Below are 9,026 nucleotides of genomic sequence, written 5' to 3'. Positions count from 1 at the left end.
CCTGACTTGGCAGCTCCTCTTAGTACCATGGCCTGTAAGTTTGTGAGGTCGAGTTCAAGTCAGCTACGTCCTCCTTCCTTTCCCCTCAAACAGTGTATCTTGATGCGTAGGCCCATGGTCTTCAGGTGTCAACTCTCATTTAGGACAGGCTTGAAATACTTGTGACTTGTGAGTTTTAGGCATTACACTTATTTAGAATACAAGGAGAAATCTTGCAACTCCAGGGGACAAAGATAATCCTAACTTTAAACATGTGGCATACAAAATAGAAAATGAAACTAAAATATAATTTAGCAAGTCGGGCTTACGTGTGTGGATAACCATACCTCCTAGACTAGAAGACTTAAGTTGTAATTAAGAGGTTTAAAATACCTAAATACTTAAGGTAAAACAATGAATACAAAAACAGGAAGGTATTAATCTTGAGATACTCGTTTAAGAAAGACACATTACTCACATTTTTCCCTGCCGTGACGTCATAACAATAACAAAGTCTAAGTATAAACTATGAAGAAGGAGAGTAGTGAAAAAAATTCTTCACACCCTGGGGATAAAGGGAGGAAAAAAAAGAGAAGGGTTAGTGCAGACAATTGCAATGTGGGTTATGTTAGTATAGGAGATGAGTATACTAAATAAATAAAGAATGAATGTGATTCGTTGCGCTATGCTATGTCAGCAATTGGCATTAACCCATTTCCGCTCCAATTATTTTTGGTGTTGCAATTTCATCTTACTCAACATTTTTTGTGTTTGTTCTTCCTAAATGATCAGGAAAACGTTTCGGTTTACATTTCTCTGCAGTAATATTTCTAGAATACAATGTGCCATATATGTACCACTGAGCACATCCAAGTACAATTTTTTTTGTGTTGAAAGAAAAAAAACGGCTCTATCCGAAATACACTTATTTATTTGAAATTGATAACTCATTATAGAGTTTTAGGGTATTACAAATCTAAAATGAGCAATGATACAGAACCTCTAATAAATTTAGCAAGATGATGCCAAATACTGTAAAATTTCCAAACTAAAACAAACATTTGAACCTTAGAGTGAGCTACTAAATTCCTACTCAGTATCGAATTGTGTTGAAATACATATAACTTCAAGTTTCACTTCAATTTAACAGGTAAAAAAATTACAATATTGATCAAAATGTAAATACTTAGAACACATCATCATTATTTAGTATGAAATGAAAGGTTACATGCCAACCAGAGTCCTACATTGCATTTGCTACACTGACTGAAAGATCTTTTCTTACATCCTTCCCCTGCACATCTTCTTTTGTTATCTTGTGTTTCCACAAGATAAATTTCTATTCCATCAAGACGAATATCTTCTAACACTCGTTTGTCCCCTTATGTTGAGCAGGATGGCGGTCTCCCAGCTCCCTTCAGTGGTGTACCAAACCGAGTACGATATGTCTGAGCAATCTGTTCCTTGAATTCAAACTGTGACAATCCCCCGTCAGACTTCTTATGCAAAAACCAAGCATTTTGTTCTGTTACATCAATTAGCCAAGTAAATACAGTATACACCAATACCACTTTTTCCCTCGAATACCAATACGATATTTGTTTACATTTTGGTTCTGCCTATCAGTTCCTCCCATATGTTGATTATATTCTAGAACTATCTTTGGGCAGTCAACTTCTACATTCTTTTTCTCACTCTGTGAGTACCTTCTTACTTTGCTTGAAGCATTGTTTGTATGGACTGTTGATGCCACCTTGTCTGTAGCGAACTCTGCCGTTTCTCTCTTGTTTTTTCATAGAATCAAGTGATTTTAGACACCAAACTTTATAGCCAAATCTAATTGGTTTCATTCTGATGTACTGTTTACACCCATGCTTACCATAATATTCGACCATTGCTTCATCATGAGCGAGTGACTTCATGGGTTGAAAATGCTCAATGAATTTCTTTGTTAGATGTCTAACGAGTGGACGAACTTTGGCATATTTGTCAGTTGTATCTAATCTAGAATTATCAAAAAAATTAATGAGTTGCTTGATTTTTCAAATCTTCTTTTTCTCATTGCTTGATAGACTGCTTCATATCTTGTCACAGATGAATTTCTCCAAAACATCAACCGACAAGATACAGGAACAATGCCAGACATTATCAAAATTCCAGTGAACACTTTCATATCATCTTTGGTTACCAAGAAGTCCGTTTCACCTTTGAGAGTTGCATCGATAATTGTCTGATCCACTAACATATTCCACATATCATCATCAAAATATAGTTCGAAAAGTTCAGTTGGAGTAAAATCCCTATATTTTGCATAATTTGCTTCTGGAAACATACAGTCCCCAGGTGTGAGAGAAGTGCCAAGACTCCATTTGGGAGTCTTATAGCTATTTATAGGTGAAGAACTATGAGCCGCACCATCATCTTCAGCAGTGCGACGTTGGTTGTGAGAAATAGCTTCATCATTACCACTCAGTTTAGGTTCACAATCATCTTCAGTTGTACGTCGTCCGTCATGGAAAACAGCTTCAGCATTACCAGTCAGTTGTCTGCCGGACAAATTATCTATCAATCCACTATCATTTTCATCAGCAGAGTCTTCATCAGTCAATAGGCCCGTATCTGTAGGCTCAGTGTAAACTTTTACATGACTATCGTCTTCTTCTAACATAGCTAAAATGTCATGCATAGTCAGGGATCTGAAATATGAAACATGAAATGGATTTACAATATGCTACAAATTCGATAATTATAAAATATGTGTACACAGAAAAAAATGTACCTGCATTAGCTCAGCGAACCATATATGGCACAGCAAATATAAAATGATATGCAGAAAAAAGGATGGATTAGACAAATATGAAGGTTAAATAGAGCAGTCAGTTTAATACTTGTTCAACACATGCAATTACCAAAAGAACATATTTATCAAAGAAATGTGCAAAATATACTTACTTTGTACTGGAAGTCATTGTTTTGGGCAGAGAACAGCGGCACTTCTTTTCAAGGTGACAGCAGAGCACAGACTGGCACCCTTGAGGGACTGTACTCATATAAACATGTAGTACCAGGTTTGGTGTGCATTCCCAATACAATTGTTCAGGCTTGTCTCAGCCCAGAGCGATTTACGATGCAATATTGCATCATGCTGTTAATGTGCCATATATGTACCACTGAGCTGAAATGGGTTAAGTCGAACCGCAACCGCATACGAGATGAGTGTGAAGTACGATTTACAATCGAAAGTCAAACAAAGTGGTACGATTACAAGCGGAAGTAAAACAGAGTTAACTATGACTTAGTAGAAAAAGGTAACTACAACTGCAAGATAAGAGCGGAGGGAAGGACAAATCAAAACTTCAGCAGCCCTTCACATGACTGGTCAGGCAACCAAGGTTGATGAAGACTATGTAATGCTACTACAAGATCTCCTGTAATAGGGCTCATGCACGTTCAGCAGAGGTCCATGTAGGCCTGTCGTGGCGGGGCACCGTGATAACTACAAGAGACATAGCATCGGCTATGGTCCCATTTCTCCCAGCCAGTTGGTCTCTAGGAGGCCGGTCGAGATTTTCAAGAGGAGGGGTGTTAGGAGGTTCCTCCTCACTTGGTTCGGATAGTGTTTGGCTGTTTTCCTTAACCTGTAAAGGTATTAGTCGGTTGACCGGACGTACATACTCTCCATTTGCGGAGCGGACCTTGACTGTTCTGATGTGTCCATCTCGACCTGGGTATACGGGTCAAAGGGTCAAAGTGTACTCTTTTCGATTGACCTCGTCCAGAATCAACAAGCATAAATCTCCAACCCTGGGGATGTTTGGGTGGAGGCGACTAGACTTCTGGTGTCGTTCCCGAAGGGAACTTACATAATCGTACTTCCACCTCTTCAAGAATGTTTGTAGCATGTTGGTCTGTTTCTGTTAATCTTTGCAGAGGATGTCCCCCTCTCGAAAGGCAGAATCAGTCAAGTCAGCCAGGTGGACTTGAGGTGCCATTGAGAGGGTTCGACCATAGAATAGGTGACTTGGGGTAGTAGGCGTATCAGTGGGTCATCCGTATCCAGATATGTTAGAGGGCGATCATTCACCACGCATTCGACTTCTCGGACTAAGGTCACAAACTCATCATACGTAGGATAGCAACGGTAAGTGGCTTTGCACAAGTTGAGTTTGGTAAAAAAAATCAAGCCCTCGTAAAACCCTCCATGCCATGGGGCTCGAGGAGTGATGAACTTCCAAGTGAGGTTGTGGGCCCGTTTGAGCCCATCGATAACAGGGTGTTGCATGAGTTTTGTCACGAGTGTCTGACCAGCTTGAAAGGTTGAGGCATTGTCGGACACAAGGTACTGTAGCATCTTAAATCTGGCAGGGAACCTTCGTATCGGTTGGACTAGTTCTACAACTGTCAAGGAATTAGTAGTTTCTAGAGCTACTGCCTGCATGGCAGCGCAGGTAAACAGCAGTACGTAGACCATGTCCACATGTGAATGGTGTACCTTGATGCTGCCAGTATAGTCCAGTCCAGTAACTCTGAAAGGGACCTCAACATTCAGGCGGTTAGGGTGGACTGGGGCTAACGGTGGTGTTGGGTACGGCTGGCCTTGTACTCTTTTGCAATATATGCACCTTTTGAGAATCTTCTTCATTTGCTGTCACATTTTGGGAACCCTAAATTCCTTGCGCAAGTAAACAAGAAGAGTGGAGGTGTTACAGTGCAGCAGCACTTCATGCCAGTGCTCAACAGTAAGCTCCAGAGAGCACAGTGGAACCCTATGAGAATGGTGTGCTTGTCCCGGACTCTAGGGGTGTATCACTGAGGCGGGAACGACCTCTTAGAACACCGTTATTGTCAATATAAGGATTCCGTTGTCCAATAAAGGCTCGTTCATCGGACGTCAACAAGGCGGGTTTACCTTGCTAATTGTTGTAATATTTGGGGGTAACTGACCACCTGTGACACACAAATGATGGCAGTAATTGGTGTTCGTGGGAACCTGTGGACTAAATGGGGGAATTTGTGCTCAGCCCACCCGCTCGTCAGGCGCAGCAAGGCAGCATAGCTCCTAACGGCCTCATCAAGAGATGAGAAATGAGCAAATCTTTGAGTTTGTTGTGCCAAAAGTCTGATGGGACAGGCTTTGATCTCCCATTCAGAAGGGAATCTGCTTTGGTCCGGGTAAGCTGAGAAATCGATCAGCCAGGCTGGTCCATGAAGCCATAAGTTGGACTTGAGGACGACTTTGGCGGCTACTCCCTGCGACGCTAAGTCGGTGGGATTGCAGGACATAGGGACATGCTTGAGAAGCAACCAACAGTTCAACCTTGTACGGTTTATCTCCTCAACCCTATTGAGAACATATAGGGACGTTCTCTGCCGGTTGTGTACCCACTGTAGGGCCGTGGAGTCATCTGACCACACTGTTGTAGAAACGTATGTTTCTGGATGTAATTCTATCAGATACTGGGCTAGTTGGCATCCAAACAGGAGTAGAGTCAACTCAAGCTTGGTAATGGACTAACTTTCGTCCAATTCCAGCATATGTTTAGGTATAACACGTGCCTTGGCTGTGAGGAGCTGGCATTTACCTTCAATTGTGACCACGTAGGAAGCCACTCCAAAGGCTTGTTTGGAGGCATCTGCAAAAACATGTAATGCAGCTTGGTGACCCTGATGTGCCTTTTGAGGCACCTTAATGTTCTCGAGACCCTTGTATTTTTTAAGAATGGCACCGAGCTCGCGGATCAATTCTTCGCTAAGGCGGGAATCCCAACTCTGATCCATCTTCCAGAGTTTCTGAATGAAGAGATTGCTGTGAATAGTGACTGGCGAGATCTGGCCAATAGGGTTGTAGATGGATTGGTCGTAGATGGATGAAAACAGAGAGAAAACCTTTCTTTTGGTGTTGACGTGTGAGTAGTCCTCTAATATCAGTTCTGAGGGGGAGATTAACTGCTAATGTGTCATCAGCGGTGTTCCAGTCCAGACTTAGGTAATTTTGGGGGCCCGTTTCGGTGAAGTCTCCCGAGATGGGGGCATTAGTGGTCCATTTGGCAAGGGGCATGTTGGCTTCAAGCATATTTTTTTCTATGGACAGTCTTCCGCTAAGGATGTCCATGGCCGAGTCGTAGCAACGTTGGAAGTTGTCAACGTAGAACCTTGCTTTAAGCTGTGAGGAAAGACTACTCGTTTGAGCATCTAGATGGTGTTGTATTGTCTGGTTAAGCAAATATGGGTTCAAGGTGATCCCAAACAGTACCACCTTGAAGCGGCACGCAACAACTTCGGACATACTGGAGTCCTTAAAGAAGAGACACCGACAGTAATCACGGTGTTCCTGAGCGATCTTAATCCGCAGGAAACCCTTAGATATATCTGCCGTTAAAGCAAATGGCCTTTTCCGATACCAGAGGATCATTGACTGAATTTTTGAAGCCAAGTATGGACTTTTGTTCAATGATTCATCCAGAAACCTTGAATTTGGTCCTAATTTAGCCGAGACATTGAGTACTATGCGCATCGGGGTGGAGGTGGAACTTTTGAGGACAGGTTGATGTGGTAAGTAGTGCATTTGTCCCTTATTATGAGGTTCTAGCTCGACCGGCTCGATAAAGCTCTACTTCATGTACTCGTCAAGGATGGCCTTGTATTTGATGAATAACTGACGGTCCTTAGATTTTTTAAGGGACATCAGTTTGGCAAAAGCCCTACCAAAATCTATTTCCGGTCGGCTATCACTCCTGAAGGGTAGTTGCACCTTGTATCTTCCATTTGCGTATCGTGTAGTATGCCTGAAGAGATCAGCGGACTGTGCCTAAAGATGGCTGAAGGGTTCATTGCTTGTGACCACAGCATCGAATTTCCATAGATTCGCGACGGGGGGCTTTACTCACACAGGGTCTGTTACGCTGATGCGGTTTAGTGTGAGCGACTGACTATCAACCTCTGGGGGGTTCTGTCCCTTCTCGTGAACAATCTGACAGCTCTCTCCAAACCACATATCCCCCTAGTGTACTGGACAAGTTGACACCTTTGATGTTGTGAGTACGCTTGAGGAATCGGGGAAGATAATTGGCTCCGAGGATGATCTCTATGCCAGTGGCATTGTCATCTGGCTGCCTTTCTGCAAGACGTAGAGCACTAGCCTCTAGAGTGTAAACTGCATGATTACATCCAGGCGTCCTTATTTTCTTTCCCACGTTCGGGTTGACGATGGCAACAACTTTATGCTTGTGTTGGCCAATTTTCAAATTGAACTGTACCAAGTCTGAACATTGAGATGGTTTGTCCATGTTGAATGAGTTGAGCCGGAACACGATTTTTCCGATAGGAGCAAGGCTCAGTGACTTGACTATATTCGGATGAACAAATGTGTGTTTGGCACCACAATCTAGGAAAACTCGGGTGGTGTGTTTAAGATTTCCATTAATTAGATCGCCAGTGAAGGTGGGTAGGACAGCAGGGTTTATTTCGTTCGACTAGTTGGTTTGTTCAGTGTCACTCTAGGCTATATGATTAAGTTGAACAGAAGGTGGGTCTGCTCTCGGTCAATCATGTTGATGACCCATGGTCAAGATGTTAGGGCAGCAAGGTAATTTGTGACAACGTTGGCAGTTCTGGCATGAAACATGGGCGGTGCAATCACGGGCATCATGTTACGTCGAAAAACATTTAGTGCAACAGACTAGTTGGTTCAACCGAATCAATTGACTATTGGAATCGGGAAACCGAGGGCATTTTGAAGTTGAGTGACCATTGTAGTCACAGAAAACACAATTGTACCGAACAGAGTTACCTGTTAGTGGGGGAGCTTTGGCCGGCTCCGGTGCACGCTTCTGAGTAGGTTTTGCTGGGTTTTGGGTTTGTGTGGATGGTGTCTTCAGCTTAAGAGCTTCACTGGTCGTTCGAGGGAAGGGCTTAGCCAATTTTGTTGTTGAATTGCTGTTTAATCTAGAGTTAGAAGGTTTAACAGGAAGTCTGACTTGTCTTGTCTCCGTCAACAGTTTGACTAGCTCCTTTGTGCGTGCATATTCGTATAGTCCGTCATTTAAGTCTTGCAAGGACACGGATGTACTATTGTAACGGAGATAAACTGTCCTTAAGAGAATGGGGTTTAGCTTACTCAGAGTGACATGCTCCAACAAATCTTCGGACAAGGGGGCTTTGGTCACTTGCACATATTCTTCCTCAGCATTGTTCCACTACATCAGAAACCGTCTGAGGTTAGGGCCATCATCCGCTAGGGGACCCATACTAAAGAGCTTCTTGCTCAGCAAATGACGGTTAAGATCAGGTGATTCGTACTGCTGGACGATGTTAGCGATTGTCCTTTCGTACAAACCCTCTTTCCAGATCCTGATTCCAGCAAGACGCCGGGCTGGTCCTCTAAGGCACTGTAAAAGGATTCTGTACTTATCCGCTGGGGAATATTTGGGAGACTCGTGGATGGTTTAACGGAATAGGCTACACCAACCCGTCCAACATTCCTTACGACATTCAAAGATGGTGGGATCAGGCTCAGAGGCAACGGACACATAAACAGTATTCGGGTTTGTGCCAGGGGTTTGATTCTGTGCTTGGTTTCCAGTGGACTTATGGAACACAATGCTACTGAAGTCCGTTTCAATTCGTTTTGCACAGTCAACCAGCATTGGGTAATTTGCCACAACGATCGGATGTTGATAATGAGACCTCCAAAAATGTTTGTATTTATTAAGCTTGTCCTTGATACCTCCGAAGGGAACGCTGAAGTGATCCAACCCAGGGGACGTCATTCGTGAAAGATCAACTGAACTTAGGCTATGGAGGGCCAGATCTGCATCCTCACATAAAAATTTGAAATCGACCTCCTGTTGCTCAAGCCGTGAGTTAAGTTCCTCCAAGCTGAGAGATTCAGCATGAGGTTGTGGAGGGTTACCGAGATTAAGAATTTGTAAAGACATTTTGGATGGAACCCGTGGATGTGCGGAGTTTACAAATTCAATGTTAAATAAATTCTTAAAATTTTTGGGTATGTCTGAGGAATGGAAACACACCCTACTCAAGAAGTGACC

The 9,026-nt window shown here is 43.0% G+C and overlaps 3 protein-coding genes across 3 annotated transcripts; all 3 read right to left on the bottom strand.

The window, feature by feature from the left end:
• Nucleotides 1–1,361: 1,361 nt before the first annotated feature.
• On the bottom strand, nucleotides 1,362–3,029 carry LOC137644281 (piggyBac transposable element-derived protein 3-like). Its single transcript, XM_068377274.1, has 4 exons — nucleotides 2,932–3,029; nucleotides 2,097–2,675; nucleotides 1,859–1,983; nucleotides 1,362–1,504 (listed from the first exon to the last, which is right to left on the bottom strand). Exons 1-4 carry the CDS (start codon nucleotides 3,027–3,029, stop codon nucleotides 1,362–1,364), a joined length of 945 nt encoding a protein of 314 aa, XP_068233375.1.
• Nucleotides 3,030–3,940: 911 nt separating this feature from the next.
• LOC137644280 (uncharacterized) lies at nucleotides 3,941–4,621 on the bottom strand. Its single transcript, XM_068377273.1, has one exon. It carries the CDS (start codon nucleotides 4,619–4,621, stop codon nucleotides 3,941–3,943), a length of 681 nt encoding a protein of 226 aa, XP_068233374.1.
• Nucleotides 4,622–4,884: 263 nt separating this feature from the next.
• Nucleotides 4,885–6,493, bottom strand: LOC137644279 (uncharacterized). The gene is made up of 3 exons (XM_068377272.1): nucleotides 5,927–6,493; nucleotides 5,496–5,769; nucleotides 4,885–5,393 (listed from the first exon to the last, which is right to left on the bottom strand). Exons 1-3 carry the CDS (start codon nucleotides 6,491–6,493, stop codon nucleotides 4,885–4,887), a joined length of 1,350 nt encoding a protein of 449 aa, XP_068233373.1.
• Between the last annotated feature and the right edge of the window lie 2,533 nt (nucleotides 6,494–9,026).

This window comes from Palaemon carinicauda, chromosome 7 (genome assembly GCF_036898095.1).
Source record: "Palaemon carinicauda isolate YSFRI2023 chromosome 7, ASM3689809v2, whole genome shotgun sequence".
NCBI classification, from domain to species: Eukaryota; Metazoa; Arthropoda; class Malacostraca; order Decapoda; family Palaemonidae; genus Palaemon; species Palaemon carinicauda.
Note: the sequence above shows the minus strand (reverse complement) of the source record. Positions and strands in the feature narration are given on the sequence as shown.